We start from the raw sequence: 25,537 nt of genomic DNA, 5'->3' as shown, positions 1-25,537 counted from the left end.
TGTTTAGTGTGAAGTAATAACGTATTTGTACAGATTTATAAGAATGCGAGTTCCAATTTTTATTTAAATATATTGTCTTATAGTTTAAAGTAACAATCGCTATAATAACTACTAATTGAAGGCTAATCATTTATCTATACCGCAGTTCACCAGAGTCCATAACTGCGAAAAGACCAGTTTTCGTTCTTCGCGCTTCTCTAGTGCGCATCTTCGCCCTGATTGGCGATACTTCTAAACGAAGTGGAAAGCGATTAGCAGAGAGCTCGCTGCGTTCCCCCACCATCTTCCAACCTGCGCGTCGCAGTTATGGACTCTGGTGAACTGCGGTATAGACATTCTTTGCTTTAGTCAAAAGATGCAATGCACAATGTGTAGTTTATTACAATAAGATTATCAAAACTCAGTTAGTCATATGAGATGAATGAAACTGTCATTTTTACGCCTACAATAACCAGAAAGTACATATTCTCATTGGTCATCTACATTCGTAACGATTACAAAAGTTCCGCGCCAATAAAAATATTTGCCGCGTACTATTCAAAAGCAATAGGTCAAGAAAATGATTATTTGTCGTGAACAGGATCAAGAGACGACAAAAGGTGTAGTTCCAGCTTCCTTTAATATCAGATCATCGTGGGACGTGGAAAAAGGTCAGCAGCAGGAGGACGATATGGATTTTATCTCACGATGAAAAGTGGGTCAGAACGGAGGTGCCTGTGCGCACGCTTCGATTATCGATTGAAACACGTTACGTGCCTTGAGTTCGTACCACTGGATCTCATTTACGTGAACACAGTAGCTGTGGAGGTTCGTAGTGTAACTTTCTTGCAGTAGGCCAGTGGCTGACATCTTCCCGTTTGCGGTCTCGTGCACGAGCATGGTTATTAGAAAAATGCGGTGAAATTTCATGCAAAACGACGTGCCTTTGTGAAATCGGCCATTTTGGTAGTGCGTGTTTCACGAAAACGGATAGGATCACTTCTGGCAGCTACCCTCAACGGTTGTGTGTGGAAGTGGTGGCAGCTCGGTGTCGCCCACAGGACACAGCCGTAAAGTTGAAAACGATCGTGTTCCTGTGCCATTGAAGCAAACAGCCTCGACAAAATGGCAGGAAACACGGGTATGGAACAATTGATTCCGATTGTGAACAAGCTGCAAGATGCATTCACACAACTTGGGGTGCACATGCAACTTGATCTACCACAGATCGCAGTGGTAGGTGGTCAGAGTGCAGGAAAAAGTTCTGTTCTTGAGAACTTTGTCGGGAAGTAAGTATATCATCTGCTAATGCTTCATTGTCTTTCCTTATTATAACTCTTTCATTGACATATATTTTGAAAATCATTAAACGACGATTATACGAATATTCAAATGTTTGATTAAAGGCGTGGCGAACTACGCCACGTTATAATTTTGACGTTCATCCTTGGTTATTTTGATTGAACTATTCCTCTTTTCTATACCTCTACAGGTTAACTATTTTAATCTATCGATCATGACATCAAAATCTACTATATCTTTGTGATCTGAGACCGCCTACACGACGACCTGTCAAACGGTTATTCTTTCTCGCTGCTATAACAGTTAACCTTCTACTAAATTGCCTCAAGTGTACATATACAACGACGAGAATTATTAATTTAATTGTTCCTGATGTAGACCATTTAATATTACATTCTACTAATACAGCCCTTTTCAATTTACCATACATTATTGGAAATCCTCAAATCTTGTATTAATGTCATAATAAATCAGTTAACAGTACATATTGTTTATAATTTTATTTTAAATGTAATAGTTTTTATAAGGGAAAAAGTATCGGTAGCTGTTGAATAAAATATAACTCAAACGTAGAGCATATTATTTTATGGCAATTATATTTAAGAGAAAGCATATTCTTGTTATATTCATCAACAGGTTCTATTATCTATTAAGTAAATAAATAAAATTGTACTCATGTTATTTATTCTATTTCAGTGTTACATATTTTAATATTATTATAATAACCACATGTATAATAATGCATTTTTCATTTTCAGAGATTTCTTACCTAGAGGATCAGGCATTGTAACCAGAAGACCACTTATCTTACAACTGATTAATAGTACAACTGGTGAGTCATAATAGATAAATACATTACAACACATTTCATATGATGAATATAAAAATTTATTGTATGAAATAATATTTTGTTACAATTGGTTTCAGTATAAAATTTTGTATGATTTTATATTGTAGTTTGAACTTAGCTTAGCATCTCCTTAATTGTTCTGTATCAACTTATCACATTTCCTGTGGCAATGAACTTTTGATAAGCACAAAATTGAATGTATTATCACTTTTATTATGAAGCTAAATAATTAAAATTAATTGAATGATATTAACAGAAATACATACTTTAAAGAATTCTATAAAATTTCATGAGTAATTAAATCAAATATCTTTCTATTATAGAATTTGCTGAGTTTCTGCACTGTAAAGGTAAAAAGTTTGTGGACTTTGATGAAGTACGGAAGGAAATTGAAGCAGAAACAGACAGGATTACAGGCAGTAATAAGGGTATTTCTAACATACCTATAAATTTAAGAGTTTATTCACCCAATGGTAAATATATTTCTACATTACATCCTGTACTAATGTGTATTGTCATTTCAATTAACATGTTTGTTGTTGGTAGTATTAAATTTAACACTGATCGACTTACCTGGCCTCACAAAAGTACCAATTGGAGATCAACCAGTAGACATAGAAGCTCAAATTAAAGCCATGATTTTTCAATTCATCAAAAGAGAAAATTGCCTTATATTGGCAGTAACACCTGCAAATACTGATTTGGCAAATAGTGATGCTCTTAAACTTGCCAAAGAAGTAGATCCTCAAGGTATATACATGTTTGTTTTGCGAATAGAAATAATATATTTCGATACATTTTCCACTGTAAATTGTTTGGTTAGGTGTACGTACAATTGGTGTTATTACAAAACTGGATCTTATGGACGATGGTACAGATGCAAGAGATATTCTGGAAAACAAACTATTGCCTCTAAGGCGAGGTTATATAGGTGTTGTTAATAGAAGTCAAAAAGATATAGAAGGTCGGAAAGATATTAAAAATGCTTTAGCGGCTGAAAGGACGTTTTTCCTAAGGTATACGTCAACAGTGGAGAATAATTGTACAAATTAATAATTCACAAAATACATAAAATATTTCTTTTTTTCTACTAGCCATCCATCTTATCGGCACCTAGCAGATAGATTAGGAACACCGTATTTGCAACGTGTTTTAAACCAGCAATTAACAAATCATATCAGGGACACTCTACCAGCATTAAGAGATAGATTACAAAAACAGTTACTTGCTTTGGAAAAAGATGTAGAACAGTACAAACATTTCAGACCTGATGATCCTGCCATAAAAACAAAAGCTATGTTACAGTAAGTACAGTCTTTGTATAATTTCACCTTCATAATTGATAATACGCTGTTTAGTAAAACAATATTAGTGAACAAAAAAGGTTTAGATATAAATAGATCATGTAAAATCTATTACAAACTAAACTTACCTTTTGCAGTTTTCTCTTAAAATACATTATGGGTGGAGGGTCTTGATATTTTAGAGCATTTTATTCTTATTTTTCAGATCAATTCAAATGTTTATGTAGGTATCATATTCTGTTCATACGCGTGTGTATACCATTTGCATGGAAATTTTAATGCATCATACATTTTTATTTAACTCAAATCAGAGTGGAAACTAACCCATTAACATGAAAAATTTTAATGTACTAATGAGACATTATATTTATATAGCTTTCTAATCCAAAATATCATGACTCTCTACCCATATAACCAGTATTAAAGTTTAGTGCTTGTCTATGCATTGATTGAAAGAAAAACATTTTTAAGGATGATCCAACAGCTTCAGTCAGATTTTGAAAGGACTATAGAAGGTTCAGGATCTGCACAAATTAATACAATGGAGCTTAGTGGAGGTGCTAAGATAAATAGACTATTCCATGAACGTTTTCCGTTTGAAATAGTTAAAATGGAATTTGATGAAAAAGAATTGAGAAGGGAAATTGCTTTTGCCATTAGGAATATTCATGGTAAATAATACGTTAATTTTCACTGTTGCAATTTTATTACGTACAGTACCGAGCATGGTCCCGGGCATCCGCCTCCTCCCCACCGTAAGCTTCCACGGGATCCTGCTCGTCACCGTAGGTGGCGAAAAATAAATTTTCATCCCGGTGAAAATGACGATATAGGGGAGAAGACCCCGTATTTATAATTATTAAGTATCAAATTAATAATTAAAATTATGAGAATTCCTGCTTCCCCTGTATCGCCATTGCTCCTAGGAAAGTCTACTTTGTTCGATACGGTACATACAGTATTCTTCCAAGAAGTATTCGGAAAATATTGTGTTGTGATTTCTAATTGGTTTAGAACTGTTCGATCTCGGAACTCGACTCGAGCTTATCTATTGCTCACAATTGATTATCGATGATCAAACAAATGAATCAGCGAAATAAAAACACTTGAATTTCAATGTCTGTTGTTCGAACGGTGTAAAATTATTTTAATCGAATTTTTGAGATTGCTGTAGTAAAAGTAATACTACTGTCCGTCCAATGAGACGAGTCGGTATGGATGTCATAGAATCAATACCTGAATCACCTACTATTGGAGAGAATGCTGTATATAATATTAAATGAATATAAGATTGTGTCTTTTATTATGTCACGATATTTAATTTCTATTATTTTGCCTTGTGATTCCTATGATTATTTGGGAATTCGCAGGCTGAATAAGCTCACCGTAATGACGGGTTCATTTTGATGCAACAAAATCAAGTCAGAATATATTATCCGTCGCGGCGGTGATCCGAGCCAGTGACATAATGAAAGGCAACAAAGCTGCACTTTGTTGATTTAAAAATAAAGTACTAACAATAGCATAATGTCATAGGTATCAGGGTAGGTTTGTTTACTCCTGATATGGCCTTTGAGGCAATAGTTAAGAAGCAAATCAATAGACTCAAGGAACCTAGTCTAAAATGTGTGGACCTAGTTGTACAGGAGCTCAGTAACGTTGTACGCATTTGCACCGATAGAGTAAGTGAATTTTTCAATTCTACTTGTAAAACTTCAAGTATTACATGTTTGTTAACGTAACATCTACATTGTGTTACAGATGTCACGTTATCCTAGATTGAGGGAAGAAACGGAACGTATTATTACTACTCATGTTAGACAACGTGAACAAATGTGTAAAGAGCAGCTGGTACTTCTGGTGGACTGTGAACTTGCCTACATGAACACGAATCATGAAGATTTTATCGGTTTTGCCAAGTAAGTTGCTTGCATTTTATTACGTGTTACTGTAGCAATTCAATAAAATCAACAACATAAATAATACGATAGAAAATTTTGATTTTTAATCACCGCACATCTAGCGCTCTATGTTGTTCTTACATTCATAACTGCAGCTATAGATTTTAGCATACTTACATGTATAAGTTTTACTATTTTACGTTTAAAAAATACATTATAAATCTTAAAAATGTTTAAAGAAAGTATTATTTTGTTACTCATTGAACGAACAAGATACAAATATCATCTTGTTAATTGCTATTATTTTAGTGACTGAAAACTCGACAATACTCAGAAATTTCTTACCGAGATTTAAAAAAAAAAAACATTTTCATACTTGCAGTAATGAATTTCTATATTGCATGACTAATGTAAATTCATCACATAGCATAGTCCACATAAATGATAATGTACTTCAATACATAGCAAACAGGATATTATTTTAAATTTGTTTCGTTATTTTTATCATTATTGAAAGCTAGAATTTAAGTTACATATAGCAGAAAAAAATCATGATAATAAATAAATTCACAGGGTAGATTCATAATTAGTTATATTAGTTTGCTTGCAACATTTTTGTACGCAAATTACGATTTATAATTTTGCATATTTAACCCTTCGACAGTCCAATAAAATTACAAATTGCTACAAAAGAATTGTTCATAAGTACTATTATCCATCCTCCTAATTAAATAGTAGGCAGAAGAAAATAAAGACATGAGCGACTAAAAATAAAGATAATATTATTACTTATTACATGTAATAATAAATGTAGATATTTATAATAGATTCAATAGCCTGGTGCGTCACCATGCACGAGTTTTACTCCGAATAAACTGTCGGAGGGTTAATTATATTCACATAATCCTTGGCAGGTTTATAAGGTATATCTCATAATCAGTGCATGTCTTGCTAAAATCAGTTCACATTGCAAGCTTTATACTAGTACGTACTATTAGCTCATTTTGTTTTTCAAAGCAGAGGCACACATTGTCGGTATCGTTAATAAATAGTAGAACTTATGCTATTCTTTCTATTTGATGTACGTGTGTATGACACTTCGTGTCATATGTATTGTCATATTAAATTGTATCCCACTTACATTTCTCCTATTCGAAATTTGCATATTTCTAACATTTTAATACTTTACTGTTATGTAACTAACATAATTTTTGTTCATTTCTATATTTTACTTATTCAACACTTGAAATATTTTGAAAACTCAAATTGTTAATAGATGATGATAATGAATAATTTGAAAATAGAGTACTATATATATACTGCTACTCAGTTTAATTTTTAGTCCAAAATTAGTTATTATTTGGTTTCTTGAAACATGTACGAATAGTAGACAAATATTTATGTAATACTATTTTCTTTTATATGATGATTAAGAATAATTGAATAATAATACTGTAGCTTCTTTAACAAAATCTTTTATGTCATTAAAGGCAAGGCATACCTCTTCATAAAAAGTGTTGCAAAAATTGTTAATAATCATTTAAAAGTAATATTTGTAGTGCTTTCATTATATCTGTATATTTTAAACTTATACTAATAAGCTTTGTGTAATTGAGGCTTAAAAATTGTATGTCTTTCCTTAAATTACATAGCATTGTACACATTTCCTGACATTTGTTTCCATTCATCAAAACTTTATACTTCACAATTAAAGAAATTATTTAATTATATCGGCAGCGCGGCAGCCAGTAGCCATAATGCAAGGTAAGAATTATAAAGTACATTGGAACAAAGATTTACACTACATTTTTCTTCCTTTTCCATTTTCACGCTCTTAATCTTTTATGCTTATTTTTAGTTAATTTTCCCTAGCTTCCGATTTTTATCATTTTCTTAACAAAGAGTATGATCCATGAAAAGCAATATCCCACTTGTGTCCTTTATAATAATAAAAAATGGAAAATGACATATTTTTCTAGTGTATTAGGTTTTCCTTATTCTTCTTTTAATTAAAACAGATTTTTTTTTTTAATTATTTAAAATTATCAATAATTATTAATATATTTTTAACAGTTTACCAATAACTGTTCATTACAATTTCAATTAATGTAATAAAAATAAAGTTGTACTCTATGAAAATGAAAAAATGAAATAAAATTTTATTAATTGCGTTAGATACTCTTATGCATATACTATTTATTTCTATTTATTCGTTTATTTTTTTTACTTTCAATATAATTTTACATACTAGAAAATACACTTAAAATTAATTAAAAATTTAATAATTTTAATTTTAGTCTCTTGTACATGTTCGCACAATTCAAATGTACCATTCGAATGAATCATTCACTAAAAGTCATGCATAGATGCTCCGAATCGTATATTTCATACAGCAGCATCAAATCTTGATTTCATCACTTTTCACATTGTTTCACAATGAATGTAATATATATGTGCTTCTGCAATTCTTTATGCATTGTCATATATAAAATTACTAAAGTGTTGATTAAGTAGTAATAACATTCTGTGTATTTACATGTTACAATGTTTGAATGTACATTCAAAAATTATATAATTGTAATATTTCAAACTGTATGAAAGAGTATATGCATGGAGTTGTTGTGGCTGTATGTTATATAGTTTTCTCTATGTAAGCTAAAAACAACTTGAGAGGTGAAATTAACATTTTTTTTATTTATTTAGTAAATTTTTATTCTATTCACAATTGTAAAATTATTAATCAATGATATACAGCCAAAGTAATGATCCTTCCTATGTTATTCTTTTATCACATCTCATTTTTCAACATTTTAATGCCATAAAAGCACATATTTTAGAAAGTTTAATTATTCGGTATGATTCAATAATTCATTTATATTATAAAATTAAATTTGAACTTGTGTGAACGTTTGTGTAAGTTAAAAGAAAAAAAAATATTGCTAGGATTTTACCCTGCTAGATTTTTTTTTTACAAAATATACAAGATAAACTAACAAATTTTTTTGTGCAAGTTGTTATAATACACTTTGTACATGGGTATTCAAACACTTCTTTTCTATTTAACATTTCATTTTACATTGTATCTTATGTTGCAGTGCACAACAGTCCTCGGAAAATGCAGTGAAATCTGGTCGTCATACATTAGGCAATCAAGTAATACGCAAAGGTTACATGTGCATCCACAATCTTGGTATAATGAAAGGTGGTTCTAAAGATTATTGGTTTGTCCTAACATCGGAGAGCATTTCATGGTTCAAGGATGAAGAAGTAAATATATTTTTTAATTACAACATGTTTAGTAATATGTAAGTTTGTATGTAAGATATAAGCTATTTGTTATGTCTTTTTGTTTAGGAACGCGAGAAGAAGTACATGTTACCTTTAGATGGATTAAAATTACGAGATTTGGAACAAGGTTTCATGTCCCGACGTCACTTGTTCGCTTTGTTTAATCCTGAAGGCAGAAACGTTTACAAGGATTCCAAACAGCTTGAGTTGAGCTGTGAAACACAGGATGATGTTGATTCTTGGAAAGCTTCTTTCCTCCGAGCTGGTGTATATCCTGAGAAGTCAACGGAACAAGCAAATGGCGAAGGGGAGGTAATTTCTTTTTTATATTTAAAGAATTTGATAAAAATATATATGTATCTATCTGTTGTATCATTTTTATTTATGAATTTATATTTATTAAATCATGGGAGGATTCATTTGATTTTATTATTATTATTAGAAATAAATACATTGTATTATGTTTACTAGCGAAAGATTATTTTCATTTATTTTAGGATAAGCAGCGGGTGAGTTAGTACGGTATAATTAGATTATTTTGCTTGACATTAAATTCTTAATTGCGTGGTGGTGTGATAACGATATTGCTCATAATATTCATGACCAGAAACTAATTTTGACAGAGTCTTGAAGTATATTTTAGTTTTACATTAAATGTAATAATTAAAGAAAATACAAAATTTTAATCAACTCGTATATTTTGTAAAAGCGCTTCTATTTAAATATTCTTCTTAATGCAAGTATGAATTAGCTACGTTCTTCAGAAATTAATTAGCTTTTGTATTTAAAATTATGATTGCATTTTTTTGCCTCTAATCAACTAAAGGAAGGATATGAGGTTGGTACAATAGTAAAAGTTTCGTAGAATGACATACGGACACACAACACGTACACGAATGTAAAACACCTCCACCCAGCTCTGCTTTTTTGACAATGAATATATTTCGCTGTTGAAATATGTATGTATTGTTTATAAAAATACTTTGTTTTCAACGTTCTTGGCAGTATTTGCGTTGGGACATGAAACCCATAACACTTTAATTATTGCTGCTATACTTTTTTAAAAATTTTATATAACTATTTTGAACACTACTTTTAACTTGTATCATTGTGATTATCGGTGCATCAAATTTATTGCTCACATTTTATAGGGTGGATCGGAAGCTCAGTCATCGATGGATCCTCAGTTGGAGCGTCAAGTGGAGACTATCAGAAACCTTGTTGATTCGTACATGAAGATTGTCACCAAAACTACTCGCGATCTGGTTCCAAAGACAATTATGCATTTGATCATCAATAATGCAAAGGATTTCATCAATGGAGAGCTATTGGCTCATCTGTACGCAAGCGGTGATCAGGTAAAAATTTATCCAAACTTAGAGCATTATAGCTCTATATATTTCTCATCTAATGAATTAACGATGCCCTCAGAATTTCCTTGAGTTCGCTAAATTTCATAAACATTATTTGAAGAGTTTCATTAATCGGATAACTGTAAGTTCTTCCCTTATAGACTTCGATGATGGAAGAATCGCCGGAAGAGGCACAAAAACGGGAAGAAATGTTACGCATGTATCACGCATGCAAGGAAGCACTTCGTATCATCGGGGATGTTTCAATGGCGACGGTTACTACTCCGGTACCACCGCCAGTGAAAAACGATTGGTTGGCGTCTGGCGAGAATCCAAGGTAACAATTATGATATTATTTTCATTGTCGCTTGTGCATTCAACTAATTTGGTATCTTTCAATCTTGTACTGCCTGCTTTTGCCCCATACACTTGAACACCGTTGAAACAGTCTTGGGTAAGAGCTATTACGTTTCTATTAATTATCGTTTTTTCCTCTTTTCTTTTTATGTCTGTATTTGGAGGCATTAAAAACAGACTGTTATACCCCTATTATTTGTATATGTATAATTTTATCTGTATGCTTTATATTTTTGTTTCATTTCCAAACTTATTTCAAGTTTTATAATACCTTTTACATTTTCATTGAAATAAGTTCTTTCTCTATATGTTTTTAATACATTATACTCGAGCCCAATTCTTCCAACTATTAGAATATAAATCATAAGTAGGACATCTTATGTTAATATTGAATGCAGAGAGCAGTAATGAAATCCATTGCTAAAACTACTTTTATAATTTAGTATGTTTGTACAGTCCCGGTTAAATTTAATATCTATTTCATCTTCCATCTAAATTGCATACCTAAACTGTACACTTAGGAAACTTGATGATCGTTATTTATCTGACAATTTATTACAGGTTATCACCACCATCACCTGGTGGGCCAAGACGTGGAGTGACACAGCCACCACCTCTTTCTAGTTCTCGTGCTCCACCACCGGTGCCAACAGGAGGCCGTCCAGCACCGGCTATTCCTAACAGACCCGGACCTGGTGGACCACCACCGGCCCGCTCTACACCTGGCCTACCTCCTCCTATGGTACCATCGTAAGTACTCATTAATTCACCTTAATAATTAATTTACCAAAAATATATATAACTTGTGAAGTAGTACAGAGAATTTTGGAATAATTGATAATTGAATTAAAACGCTTTGTACTAGCAAGTACTTTATCAATCATTGACTTTTTCACGTGACGAATTTTGCACAACAACGTTCTGTCGATTTTTTGTGTTAAGGTAGTCCTTTGTCTGAAGAACGTGGTGAAGGTCCTCTTTTTTTATTTATTTTTTTTTTTTTTTTATATTAATTCTTCATTAAATATTCTTCACTAAAATATTGTTGAAAACAGAAACTTGCAGTTGCTTGTCTCTGTTAGCTTTGTGTGATTGGGGCTTTGGTGCTAACATCACTTTCTATTGCAGGCGCCGACAATAAGTCTTCGCACTAACTCGCCTAATCGCTACTAATCATTATATATATTTATATATATATCGATTACATCTAGTCAGTGTACATTTTACACGAGATACAATTTCCTAATGCTACATGTTTTGTCTGCAAACATTACAGATTACGGAATCACTGTTTAATTAGAGGTGTGCGATTTGTAGAAGAACGAGCGAAACCACGATATTTACATCAGTTAACAATTAAAGAAGAGCTTCCAAGAATTTCGACGAATCATTTGTCTCGTACCGGAAATCTGCATTTGTTTTCAAGTGGTCCAATTATTTCGTAAGAATGACCAACTAATCATTTCTTCCTTTTCTTTTAACCAACACCCAAAATATATTACACTCGTTTTCAAAGTCATTCTAAAATAAAATCCAACCCGCACACCTCTAATTGACACTCTTAAGTGTTTACGATACATTTAATCGGTATTAGTAAAAGAGAGAAAATAAAAGTACTTAGAATTAAATCACGTACCGTTCGTGACGAATGAAACCTTAGGTAGTGCGACGTTTGTTTCATTGTAAATTAGTTCGATGGAATTGTACATGATGCCTGTATATACAACTAAAAAAACGTTGTAAAATAAATGGTCTTGGGTTTATCACCAGGCTGACAAGTATTCATTCGCTTACTAACAGCATGACATTTTTAATTACAAGAACGCCGCATTTCTTTGTGATCGCATTTTCCATGCGTTTAGATGAGTTCGTTTCGTCTCAGAGACAAAGAAACTGTATTTGAGAATGCAACACACGACGTGTTACACACCCGACAGCTTTCAAGTCTCTTTAATATCATCATCGCTTTCTTGCTATTGTCCGTTCGTTCGATCGAACGTCCGCATAGAAGATCAATATCTTAGTCAATTATCAATTAGGAACAGACGTGTCGGTGCCTGCATTGAACAGCATTTAATTAGCATTAGACAAAACATCGCGCTCTTTTTTCTTTTTTTTTTTTTTTTTTTTTCCTTAACGTTTCTTGAGGTCACTTAAGATTATCCGAGGATGCACGATGTAGTTGCATCTTGATCGATTTCTGTATAGTAATATATAAATGTTAAGTAATTGCAACAAGATATTGAGATCAGTAGTAAAAGCTGAGTATCCCGTGGTGTGTGTTTAGTCGTGGGGGTGGTCTACAGCAGAGGGTGACGCAAGCTGCGACGCAGGCCGCTACTAATGCCGCCGTGAACGAGCTGATGGACGCATTCAAGATCAAGTAAATAGACTCGCAGTCCATAATTTTCTATGATCTTGCCCCTTTAACCACGATACGATTACATGGGTACTCCTTATTTAAGTTAAAGCGCAAGTAGATGGTAGACTGTTCAGGGTTGAGAATGAACACGACTAATTCGATGTCCCGCTGTTTTTTCTCTCGATAGAGTGATTTCAATAACAGTTCTTCCGCGTAACCAGCTATTATTATTATTTTTTAAAAAATCCTTTTTGCTCTCTATCTGTTTCTCTCCATTCGCTCTCTCTTTCTCTCTTGCATGATCCGAGAAATTGGATTCACCGCGACGATGACGATGACGATGCCATCGAAGCTGTATGTCGTTAAGTAGACACGCGATGATACACCGAAAGAGAACGTCAAGTTCATACGCGTTTTAGTCGTGCACACAGAGAATATAGTAAATACGATTAAGAGAGTATATTTGTAAGACTTGTAATTTTTTCTTCTTTACATTCCATATGTATCGTTCGCGCCTCCTAACGATGGTTAGCCGTTGAAAGGAAATAAATGTGCTTTTACGAACCGTAGATTAATCATGCGCGTACATTATGTAATCCAACGTGAATCGAAAAACGAAGAAAATGAGAAAAAATTTGGTCGAATAAAGTAGAATTTCGAGAGATTCCGAGAATAAAGTAGAGCGTAACTTTTAGTAGATATCGTTTTCGCTTTGGAATTCTCGCTGGAGGCAGCGATCTTCTTGTCGATAGAGACGTATGTTTAAAAAGAAAAGAGAACGGAGGAAACGTTGAAAGCTCGTTAAATATTACTAGTATCTCCAGTGAATCTATCCTGGAAAGTCTACCAGAACCCTATAATGTGATCAAAAGGTAGTCTCAATTAAACGGAATTTCCATGGTAAAAGGAAGTCGTCGTCGTCGAACGTTCGTTTCCGGACTTGCGGATAGAAAAAAGAATGAAAATGTCATGCTGTTGGTGTGAGGATCGAATGTATCGTTGACTGTTCGCTTTATCCATCGGCGACGATTGTATTAACACCGGCTAAGTTTAAGCAATCAGTAATTATATTAATTGCGCGACTAAATAAAAGTCATCACACTGTTTCTCTACCTCTTAACATGTTCACCATGATTAGTTTCATTCTTAGCTATATCAATACTAAATATAAACCATATAAAGATTATAATTATACATATGTATGTATATATACATACACACTAGCTAATCCCTATGAAATATTAACAATAAATAAATAAATAAATAAAAAAAAAAGAAACGTGCTCAGACATAGGATGTGATATAGCGTAGATTGCTTCGAGGATTTTGCATGAAAATCCTGAGTTGCGAACCCAACCCTTTCTCTCTCTCTCTCTCTCTCTAAAAAATTAAACCTAACAACCGACACTAACGATACCGGCTCAGAATAATATAATATTATATGCGTATTATAGCAATTGTATATCGTTCTAATGTATAATTGAATGTATGTATATCACGTTAAGCGAGCATGATTGGGAGCTGCGTTTTCTTTCGAACGATATCTGTTGTTTCCTACAGCTCCGCGATCGTACCTTGGCAGATTCAATTAATTGTACATGTACATACATAAGGATGAAACACACGATGTATTCACACGTTTACTGTGTAATTAGACGCATCTATGACTAACGAGGCGATGTGCTTTCGAGTTTCCGTAACACATATTCGTAATATTTATATGTATAATTTTGCATAAGATTAGAGGAAGCGTGCAGAGAAACGGAAGGTTTGTTCAACTTAAGAAGAAATTAAACTTTGACAGAAAATTGGAAAATCCTATCTGATATCGTTATATAAATTGTATTAGATTTTTCTATGTGGAATCATCTTTGTAGATGATTTTTGGCAAATCTTAACGCGCCTATCAGAGGCGTGACATATCTTATTGTAAGCATATATTTCTTGCGGATTTAATTCTCTTTGATTGTTCCGTTTCACTGATCGTTATCATCATTAAGGTACACATATTTATACATAAATATTAGTCGGTTCGACGTAATCGTTAAACGTGTCATCGTCATCGTAAACAGCGGTTCTACGCGATCAGAGCAAGTTCGAAACGTGGATTTACCCCTGGTTATGTACTTTCCGTGCAGTGACGCGCGGAAGATGAGAATCGAGGACGATGATCAAAGTGCAATTACAAAACCAGAGAGAAAAAATATTATTTTTCGTTACAGCTAAGGCTAGATGATGAATTTCGAAAAGCGTTCCTCGCGTCACTGCTCCTTTCGCGAGAAAATCAAGCACACCTCTTTTCTTATCACTTTTCTGTTAGAAATTCAGCGAGGCCTGCTCTAATACCTGTTCGTTTCGATATTAAACGGTCCTAAAATACTCGATTAACAGTCTTTATCGCATAGAAATATTCTCCCCTAAATTCAGTCGTGAATTAAATTTCGATGATCGCATCTGGTGCTGATAGCCTCTCGTAAGCTCTATCATATCTTGAAAGGAAATAAATGTTCGAAATCACTCTATCGTCGAAAGCACGTCGCACTCGTGAATTAAAACAAGATTGATCGTTTATCGACATTGAAAAAAGCTATGGTTCGTGATTTTCAGGCTACTATATCTGGTTATTAACCCTTTGCGGTCCAAGCGAAAGTGTTATCTTAAACATCTCTGAAATTTGAAGATCTTAACAGAAAGAAAAATGAAAAAAAATCAGATCCATTGAAAATATTGTATACGAGGACCACAAATGGTTACATGGAATGTGTTTCGCGTACGTTAACGCTCGATAAAAGAAACGAAAAGGGTTCTTATTAAAATATGGAAAAGGGAAACATTCACGAGCAACCACAAGTGGTATTACTGTAATGTTATTGTACAAATACCTATACATATGTCTAACTACCAATCATTTTATGCATCGTACATAAACAAGGATTAAATAGATCGTGCGTTGAAAATTACAGAGTAAAATTGCGATTAACGATGTTATTATCATTGTGAACCGACGTCGCGTTCTATCGTATAAGGGTATAGAGAAAGACGTTATTCGTTTCGGTAGAGCGTCACGTTCCGTGTACGGTAGATTGTGAAGCCTTTTATTTTCGTAAAAAGTACACCTTAGCGTCGTTACTTTCGAGACGGATCGTTCTTGTTACGAGTCTAAAGAGACGATTAGAGATATAAGTAGATGCACGAGGTGTAGCGTTTACAATAATTGGGCATATCAAGTAGCAAACCGTGCAGAAAGATCGTTCTTCATTGTGTCCAGGTACTTCGATGTTCGTCGACGCTATTTTTTTCGATTCCACCCTCCTAAACTCTATCTTACATTCCTTATTTTCTTTTCGTATCGTTTATACTTTAATATACGTCCGTCGTTTATAATTTATCAATTAAGGTATCTTAACGGAGAAGACTCGTTTAACTCCTGGAAACATTCCATTTTCTTCGTTCTTTAAAAAATACATTTTCATTCTTAATTCTAGCTGGGTGGAATCTTTGATACAAACGTTACAACGAAAGACGACAAGTAAAGAAACTGTGCAATCGGCTCGTGAAGGTTTCTTCACGATCCTTTCTGATGTTTCTTTACCCTCGCACCGTCAATTAAACGATTCAACCGATTGATTTGAACAATTTTTTTCGTCCCGTTCGGTTTCACTTTGTATCGTGCGATCTGCGAACGAAGATACCCGTCGCGCCTCGAGCCTAAGGCACTCGAACAAAAGCCTCGGCATTCGTGACTAGATCCAGCGAAACTAGCGTTGATAATGTTTAGCGATATCGTCGCGTAAAGGCCGAATTAACGGATGGATGGGAAGGAACAAGGGAAATCGTTGACCCTCTTTTGCGAACTTTCAAAACGATAACGCGTTATCGTACCTAGCATTTAATCGTCCGGCAGAGAAGCGAATCTGAACGTGTTCTTTCCAAACGCCTGCTCGTTGCCATCAATATAGCGTAATCTAACTTGCGAACAGTTTTTCACTTACTTAGACTATTTTTTCTATTTTTCTATTTAACGTTTAGTTTGTTCGGTGCGCGCGTTCTTAATCGGTTCCGTTCAGATCGCTTCAGCGGAACGTAGAGAGGAAGAGAAGAGAAGATAAAACAATGAAATCACGCCGAGAGAAACGCGAGCAATCCTTTCACGCGACAAAATTGTTACATATGCTTCCATCTAAAAGCCTTAAGATACGTAGCGAGATTCTAGTTACAAGAAGCTTTCCTTGCGCGACACGAAGCTGTTGTACACCGCGGGCCGAGCATATATACACGCGATAATTCACGAATTTTAAGCGAACGAGGAAGAAGAGAAACAGCCGACGAATTAAGCGGAAGAAATGCCGATGAAGATTCTCACGCCAGTTTCATCGCCGACGTTTTTCACGGGGGTTGTTAAAGCGATCGTGGCCACTGACGATCTATGTTTTTCTATAAATTTACAAATTTTATTTTTTAACAGACGTATGTTGCGGTTAGAAGATGAAATAAATTTTCTTGTTTCTCTTATATTAAATTCCAAAAGCTTTGTCAGAATTTCACCACGAAAGCGTTAACACCCTAACTGCCACGGGGAGTCACCAGTAACCGGCGCTGAAATCTTAATTTCATTCGAATGAAAAGGAACTTAATTTTTAATAATCCATTCGTGTGCCTAGACAAGAATATCTCCACCTTGGCAGTTAAAGTTTCATTTCTTAGAATACAAATTTTTCATCCCTAGAGTACGCTACAAAAAATTTTGAATATCCACTATTTTAATTGATATAATGAACTTTTTTAATATGAAATTCCATGATGGTATTCTAAGGAGTGAAATAAACGTCGGGATGAATCATGAACGTCAAATCGATGGTGCACCCTTGAGAGAGAAAAATAACAAAGAAATCTAATGTTCCCTGAGAACGTTACAGCTGTCCGGTATTTTATAAAGTTCTAGTAAAAACCTTGATCATCATTTTGATACCTGTTATACTGATTTTTATAGAAGGAATTCTTTTCTACGAGATATGTCGAGATCGCTCGCCCTATCCGTGTATTGATTCATCCCCGATTATTATAGTCGGGGAGAATTCGTGTTACGAGCAAGGGAAACATTCTCGGAAGGGTTACTTGGCGAATTATTTTTCTTTCGAATTGTGCACTTCACTCACGGTTCATGTTGTAATATTGCGCGGCTACGCTCGCGCGATATACGTACACTGTTTTATTGCAATATAAATGTGTATATAGGATATAAACATGTTATAGATTATAAATATATAAATATCTATATATATATATACATAAATGAAAGAGGATCCGAGAGAAATTTATAGATATCGACCGGAAACGCATTTCCGCCGGGGAAATATATATCTTGGAGCAAACTCTGCGGCTGAATAATATTTTTCAATAATTAACTGTTGTTATTAGCCGTGTAATGTTACTTGACCATTGATTAATTATTAATTATTAATCACTGATGATGCTGTTTTCTTTTCTTTTTTTTTTTTTATATATGTGTGTACCACTAATTACTCTGATTTCGCTTCGTTGTGTGCGATAATTAGGATTACTTTTTAATTAAGAACGTGGGAGATCCTGATCATCCCCGCACGCTGGAATGCGTATTCGCGTTCTGCGTTCTTTTTCTTTGATCGAACCTCCTCCCTCAACCATCCACCCACACACACGTCTGTTACCCCCTTTTTTAAAATTATATTTCACCCTTAAGCAAATCCAGGATTTTATCTCGTGAAGTAATATTTCAAATATTCAATGATGTTTCTTTTGTATTCAAAGGACGTTTGCAAGGAGTAGATTGGATTTTAAGAACGAAAGAAATCATTGTAACGAACGTCCTTTCTTCATCATATCTTAATGTTTGCATGGGTTTTCGCTATTTGCTTGAGCATGTTGTGCAAATCACGAGTTATTTTTTTTTTGTTTCGTCTCGACAGATTATCATTCTCATTGCTTTAATTGTATTATTTAATCATTCACACGAGTAATCTATTTATGTACTTTCACGTTGCATAATCATCTACTGCGTGTTTACACCGTTATTTATGTTCGTGTATTTAAGACGATGATAACGTGCTCGTTTCGCGTTCTGACACACATTCGACGATTACTGTTACATTCTTCATTATTGATTTTTCATTAGCATACAAAGGAAAATATTCCACTTCTTTTACGTTAAGTATAGTCATTCGCCCGTCTATGACTTAGTACAATCAATCTGTAACGATATCCAATTAAATTTATTCGTTTGAATTTTGTTAAACGATCGTTGTATTCGTTTCTTAAAATTTCAAGAGGAAATAAATTTAATTGATCATGGAATAGTTACACGACTCTTCGAACGTTAGATGAAGTATAGTACAATTTTAAAATAACAAATACCAATTTGAAATCGTTTAAAGTCTCGTTCGAAGGGTATGAATTTTTCACACGATCACGAACATTCATCGCCGCTTGAATCGTTTAAATGCAAACCTTATCATCGCCGCGTCTCTTATGCACCAGGAAACATCCCGGTACTTAATCACTGTCTGTGTTTATAGGCGTCCTGTACCCAATATTCCTCCCCGAATTCCCGACAGACCGAACTACGGCCGATTACACTGAGCTAGTCCATGGAAAGCACGCGACACCTGTGCGTAGGATATCGTTGCGAAACGAGTCGACGAGCGGAACAGGAGAAACGACAGCTCAGAAGCAAACTGGTAGATGCGAGCAAAAGCTGTACGGGTGAATCCGGGGGTGAGAATCCTCTCGAGGACCGGGTCCATTTCCGTGTGCTCTTCCTTAATATCGACCCCACGAAAATGGTCAACATCGAAATCGTCGCTTCGTGCCCTGCTAAAGATTCGAAGAGGAGGCACACGATCGGTGAAACGGGAGGAACAAGGCTGTGCCACTAAAAAACGAAAGAGAAAGAGGGACCAAGAATTGAACGGAACCTAATCACCGACGCACAGAGAAGACAAAGGATCTAATCCGATTCAACGAACCGGAGATTCGGTCACTTCTACTTCTTCTTTCTCTGATAATTTCGTCTTCTATGTTTATTTATGTACCGTTAGACGCGTTTAAGTTACGTGTTAGCTGTTAAGTATTAGAAGTCGGTGCGCTCGATGCGTCCGATTCGCTCTGGAGGAACGATGATTAGCTCGTGTCCGCGATAAGGGTTCTCCGGCCAGAAGCGACACGGTTATCGAGCCGCGTTAATGGTCACGTTTTTTCATTAATCAGTATTAATAGGTGTGAGGGGGTAATCGATGATTCGCTTTCGCTCGTATCACCGCGAACGCGCTTCGTTGACGAAACCTTTCGTTCAGTTTACACTATTCGGGGAATCCACGATAGTCGAGATGAAATCTTTTTGAAACCACAGGGTGTTCCTTTATATAAAATTTGGAATGAGATGATTCTGTATATCGAGTTGAAAAATGATGGGCCATTTAAGGGATGCAAATTTTTCTTAATTGTTCTATTTGGTTTAATATGATGAAAAAGAATCGCTTCTTACCGGAGAACCTCTAAGATATTGTTAAAACGAGATTCGTGGATGATGATAACGTGCAACCCGATTACCTCGATCTGTAGAACTCGCTAGAAAAGTACACGGTTCGCCCTACGATTTGTATAAAAAAAAAAAAGAAAGAAATGGGTCGAACGAAATGATATTCGAACAACAGCATTCCAGAGAGAACGGCTGTGCGGGAGGAAATGAAAAAAAGGGAACCACGACTCTAAACAATTCTTTTTGTACGATTTATTTATTGAAATACGTTTACTACGATGCCATTTAACAGCTCGAATTTGTAAGTTAGCAATCGAGTCGCGAACAACGAAATTAATGATAGATGTAAATTTCTTCTCAACACGTGCGTGCGTGTGATCGTCGTTTTCAACATTTTTACTTGTTTTTACGGTTATTTTTGCATCTTAACGGTTAGAGCTGTTGTGATAGACGCTTTCGAAGGGACACGACGATAGGTCTGCGCGAGGTCCCTCGAGTTACGATCGTTGTTTTAACAAACGCCACAAAATTGTACATAGAAAATCGAAGTCCAAGCATAGTATTACGTGTCGATGTACGTACTAGGGTGAAAGAGAAAAATTTCAATTTCCTTTTTTTTTCCTTTTTTTGTAATACCAAACTTTTCACGCGTCGATAGCCATGGATAATAGTTATGGATAACGACACTGACTGACGAGTAATGTACCTAGGACACGCGACGAATCAAATAAATGATATTTAATACGAAATTCGATAATCCTAATTATCTCCCCGGATCGAAACATTTCTATCGTTCGATCGTCTATTGTTCTTCTCTGTGTAAATTCTTCGTGTTTTTTTTTTCTGTCAATTGTAAAAACTTCCTGCGAAATGCGATTTTGATTTCTCGACCATTGAAACGTGACATAATTTTTGCAATAGATCCACGCGGATTCTAAATAAACAGCGTATTGTAAAATTTCTTTCGTTGAAAACTGTATCTTGTTGAAAGTTTGTTTATTTCAATGGGGCTAATATGTCGGTGCAAACTTGCTGCCGAGATCAACGCAAAATGGGACAAGTGATCGATCAGATGAAAATCCTCGCTAATAATCTGGACGAGTTGCGTTCGGAGATCGATGCGTTGAAAGGTAATTTTCTAAAGAAAGATAGTGGCTTTTTCCAACAGACTGGAGACATTAAAAATAATATTGTTAGAAAGTTGAAGAGGTACATGAGAAAAGTAACGAGCATCAGTGAAAGAAAGTCTGATAATCAAGAGGTAAATTTGATCATTAAAATAATTAAGAAATTATTTACACTAATTTTCTGTTATGTATTCTTTCTACCAGGTTTACTATCCCTGCACAAATTCAGACGCTCCGATGCCTTCGTTTTTGAATTATATTTTTCGAATCGGTAAACGAGAAGACGTATGGCAAATACCGACTAGAGTGAAGTATTTAAATAACGAGGGTAACCAAACGGATGAGAAGCTGGAGGAGCTTGAAGAAACTGCAGAAAATAAAATTTACTCGCATGAATACGTAACTATGACACCACGGTGTTCCGACATAAGCTGCGAATTAGATTCTCGAGTAGAAACCCCATTTTCTTCAGCGACTAATCTTCCCTCTAATTTATCGACGACTCAAATTGATCCTAAAAATTCTTCGCAAAATACGAAAGTATCATTGCCGAATGGTGTTGGTAAACGATTAACAGCTGCCACTACTCAAACTACAGCACCTAGATTGAGAAGAAATCGGAAAGTTATGAAGTCTCAGTCTAAAAATAAAAATATCTATTTTTCCAAGTTCAAAAACGGTGTAATTACTAAGAAGACCATAAGAAACTCGAACGAAAGTACCTTAAGAGTTTGCAGAAATGATTATTCATATTTGAAGAAAAAATTCGATGGACAGTATCCTTGGGATAAAAAGAAAGGAAGTAACATTGAGACGGTTAATAATGGAAAGATGAATAAGGAATTTTCTTTGGACAAAATTATTCAAAGATTGAAAGATATCTCGTCTACGAACGATGAGACTCTGCAAGAAGATAGCTGGTCTTCTTCATCGGTGTCTGTTGATTTGGAAGTGAATATTTCGAATAGTTCTAGCAAGATTGATGAATTTACTGAACGTAGAAAACCAAGAACTTACGTTGTACGTAAATCGTCCCAGAAACGTGATCAAGATAATTGGTCGAATCATTTCGAGAAGAGTATAATTTATGTTGGATCGACCTCTGATTTAACCCTCTTCTCTCACAGTTTTTTAAATTAAAATACTCTTCTTCAACCATGAAATAAGTCGTGGTTTATACTTTAAAACCTTCTCAAGGAATTACTCTAAATAAAAAAAAAGAGCCATAAAAATTGAATAATTGATTTTTAAAATAATCAAAAATGTATAATCGTCTTCCCTATCGTGCTCGGTACTGTACATAGTAAAATGAAGTGATTTCTTTGCAAGATTATATATTTATTCATTCTATATTATTTATGATAAATCATTGATATAATCCTTGGTTAATCCTCAGGATTAACAGATAACCGTTACAGTCTCTTCGAGTTGCATTCATTAAATAAAATACATTTATTTCATCTCCATCGTTTTTGTATCTAATTAAAATGATTACATATAAAAATACTGCCATAGAAGTCTCTATAATTGTAATTTGCACACAATACTCATTTCTTCCATATGAAAATTATCAATTTCTTCGTTTGTACTTGGTTCCAATTGTCACGATTATTCTCGTAGAAAGCTGCCCGTTGGAGAAAAGAATAAATGGAACTTTTTTTCTTTTTCTATATATCATTCCCATCGTTCGTGGTTTTATGAATTATTTTTGGCGACTGCAGTTGCAGTCACCGAGTTCGCGGCGGGTGCTTGGCTTCCGGAGATCGCCCCCCAAACCGCCACGAACGTCCCAAACGCCCCTTCATTCGAATCAGTGTTTTTCTTGAAATTGTGCACCGAATAACGATTGTACAGCCCCCAGATGCTGTTCATTAATTTGCTATTATACTTCAGTGGAGTGAGCTCCCGGCCTGCAAGTTGAAGATAAAATTATTTCAATTTCAATTGAAAAAATTTTTTTATTTCTTGCCTCTGTTCAGCAGCTACTACTGTTTTCTATTACCTAATATTGCCATTTTTATATTAATTCTGATCATTATTATTTTTTAACACGATCCTATGTAATATTAAAATATAATTTCCAAATTTTTTCATTCTTCCCCCTATCGCTTGATTTACTCAATGTCAGAATTAACATTTTCTGTAAACATTACTCAAACAAGTTAATTAAATCTCGATAATAGATCGGTAATGAAATAAATCCGGCTCTTTTTCTTCAAGTGACATCTAAGACGCAGTTTGAAAAATACAACAGTACAAGCGTCTGATAATGCATCGGATAAGCACCTTCCAATGGAGGTCTCTCGCTGAACGCGGTTTCCTTGTCGACCTTCTCATCCATCGGTGTTATCATAGAATTGCGTTCAAGATTACGACGGACTTTGCACGCTGCAAATGCACCCTGCGGAATTGTGGCCATTCTTCCACAATCTAGAACAGTAAATATACCGTTTCGATTACGTACCGTTCCATTAAACCGCGACGATGTCTAATAAAACGTACCAATGCAACGTTCAAACAGCAGCTCGGCGATTTTCTTTTCAGCGATCTTAGCCAGATTTTCTTCGGCTATCTTCTCGATCTTAGATTGTTGGACTATTTTGAACCTCCGCAACTTTCTACTTGCACGTGTAATCGTTCGCAAACTCATGCAGCCACTATGGAAACACTTGGAAATTCTCATCGACCGTTCTTCTTGAACGGAATAACAAATAGTAGCAGTCGTGTCTTCTCGAGACTCGTTTTACGCGTCGTTTGAATACCGATGGGTGTTCCTTCGACTTTGTTAGCCGACTAACAGCACGTATGAAAATTGCGGTTGATTTATGAACTCGTCTCTTTCTCATTTATTGGAGGGGGAGGAGATTTGATGAGACGAAACTAATTGTAAGAAAAAGAAAAGAGCGTCTTTGTATGACGAGCATAAGATATCAGCCGTCCTTCAATGCTGACGCCGTCGACCACCACGACTTCCTTATCTCTCGAAACTTCCTCGGTTCTTGAAACGGCGGATCGCGCCTTTTGCCCCGTGGCATGTGACCTATTATGTCGATGCTCTGATATTTCACAGCTTTTCTACTATTTACCGCTCTCTTCTTCGAAATTAAATGGAACTGCTTTCGAATTGCTGTCAAACTGATGGCTCCAAGTCATCTTATTGCGTTAATGTTACTGAAATGTTTGAAATGTTTGTTGATAATCTTTTATGCGCTTAGTGCAAGCTGTTTCCAGTAAAAAAACTATTGATCGATCACTGATTATCGTGGAGATTTGTTATTTTATTGATTTTCTATTTTTAAGTCGTATCACTTCCAACTGGAAAACTTCTAAGCAAAATTAACATGATTAATGTTTATAATTGTTGATGAAATTACTAATTAAAATTACAGATACATGGAGTATAATTTATCTACGGAGCAATAGCTGCAAGTAAGTAATATTATAAAATAATCATTTGAAAATCGCAAGACTTCTAATTGGTCAAATACTTTGCTAAAATAATTTCATTTTCAATTGATATTCCACCTCTAATTAAATTTATGCAAAAGAAATAATAAATATATATTTGTTTACAATAAATATCTGAAACATTACTATATTTATTCAACTTTTCGCTCAATTGAATTCCGCGCTAGTAAAAAAATCGGAACCGCGCCATCTAGCGGATGAGATCGGAACTAACTATTTCTAATAGGAGAGCAGAAAGAGCAAGGAGGTATGCCAAGGGGTATACTATGCACGTGCAGGGAAAAATCATTAATAACCTATTTTCTAGGAACAATTTATGAACTTTTATGATTTATTCTTGAAGTACAAGCTTGCAGCTACTTTCACATATAAGTTTTGTAAAGATCCTACTAGTAATTAATTAATTATAACAATTTTAAGATCGACCGCTTGATGCGCGCTTACCCATGGTAGGGAACTTTCATAGTTTTCTGCCTTCCGGTGATCAATTTCAGTACTTTAGCGATTAAAGAATAAAGAATAGCGCAGCAGCTATTTTCTAGTATAGGTTTTAGCTTCCTTCTGAAAGTAATTAATTAATTATTAATAATTTTTAGAATGATCATTCTCGTAGATTCGAGCCGCCGCCCATATAAGAATTCATAATTCATTAATTAGTGGCTGGATTCTTACAAAACCTATATTAGAAAGTCGCTTCAAGTATGTAGATTAAGAATCAATCATAAAAGTTCATA

At 34.7% G+C, this 25,537-nt stretch overlaps 3 protein-coding genes across 11 annotated transcripts; 2 read left to right on the top strand and 1 right to left on the bottom strand.

Moving 5' to 3' along the window:
* The first annotated feature begins 382 nt into the window (after positions 1 to 382).
* On the top strand, positions 383 to 20,366 carry shi (dynamin-1 shibire). Of its 8 annotated transcripts, none has more exons than XM_034332423.2 (18): positions 383 to 1,268; positions 2,040 to 2,113; positions 2,455 to 2,604; positions 2,678 to 2,881; positions 2,955 to 3,147; positions 3,226 to 3,435; positions 3,907 to 4,106; positions 4,972 to 5,117; positions 5,197 to 5,354; positions 7,074 to 7,100; positions 8,432 to 8,603; positions 8,691 to 8,936; positions 9,451 to 9,462; positions 9,776 to 9,982; positions 10,138 to 10,313; positions 10,895 to 11,083; positions 12,621 to 12,716; positions 19,247 to 20,366. In XM_034332423.2, the coding sequence occupies exons 1-18, from the start codon at positions 1,105 to 1,107 to the stop codon at positions 19,308 to 19,310; spliced, it is 2,688 nt and encodes an 895-aa protein (XP_034188314.1). In that variant the 5' UTR covers positions 383 to 1,104; the 3' UTR covers positions 19,311 to 20,366. The 8 variants fall into 8 exon arrangements, with proteins under 8 accessions (XP_034188314.1, XP_076549392.1, XP_076549397.1 ...); XM_076693277.1 differs by lacking the exon at positions 9,451 to 9,462 and adding an exon at positions 9,122 to 9,133; XM_076693282.1 differs by lacking the exons at positions 9,451 to 9,462; positions 12,621 to 12,716; positions 19,247 to 20,366 and adding exons at positions 9,122 to 9,133; positions 11,462 to 12,463 and having other exon boundaries at positions 388 to 1,268.
* On the bottom strand, positions 18,167 to 24,149 carry LOC117608016 (uncharacterized). The gene is made up of 4 exons (XM_034332433.2): positions 23,838 to 24,149; positions 23,622 to 23,765; positions 19,179 to 23,245; positions 18,167 to 18,921 (listed from the first exon to the last, which is right to left on the bottom strand). The coding sequence occupies exons 1-3, from the start codon at positions 24,016 to 24,018 to the stop codon at positions 23,031 to 23,033; spliced, it is 540 nt and encodes a 179-aa protein (XP_034188324.1). The 5' UTR covers positions 24,019 to 24,149; the 3' UTR covers positions 18,167 to 18,921; positions 19,179 to 23,030.
* LOC117608013 (uncharacterized) lies at positions 21,197 to 22,475 on the top strand. Of its 2 annotated transcripts, XM_034332431.2 has the most exons (3): positions 21,197 to 21,338; positions 21,406 to 21,469; positions 21,540 to 22,475. In XM_034332431.2, the coding sequence occupies exons 2-3, from the start codon at positions 21,422 to 21,424 to the stop codon at positions 22,473 to 22,475; spliced, it is 984 nt and encodes a 327-aa protein (XP_034188322.1). In that variant the 5' UTR covers positions 21,197 to 21,338; positions 21,406 to 21,421. The 2 variants fall into 2 exon arrangements, with proteins under 2 accessions (XP_034188322.1, XP_034188321.1); XM_034332430.2 differs by having other exon boundaries at positions 21,224 to 21,469.
* Positions 24,150 to 25,537: the final 1,388 nt, after the last annotated feature.

Source organism: Osmia lignaria, chromosome 3, assembly GCF_051020975.1.
Source record: "Osmia lignaria lignaria isolate PbOS001 chromosome 3, iyOsmLign1, whole genome shotgun sequence".
NCBI lineage: Eukaryota > Metazoa > Arthropoda > Insecta > Hymenoptera > Megachilidae > Osmia > Osmia lignaria.
This window is presented reverse-complemented; position numbering and strand designations above follow the sequence as displayed.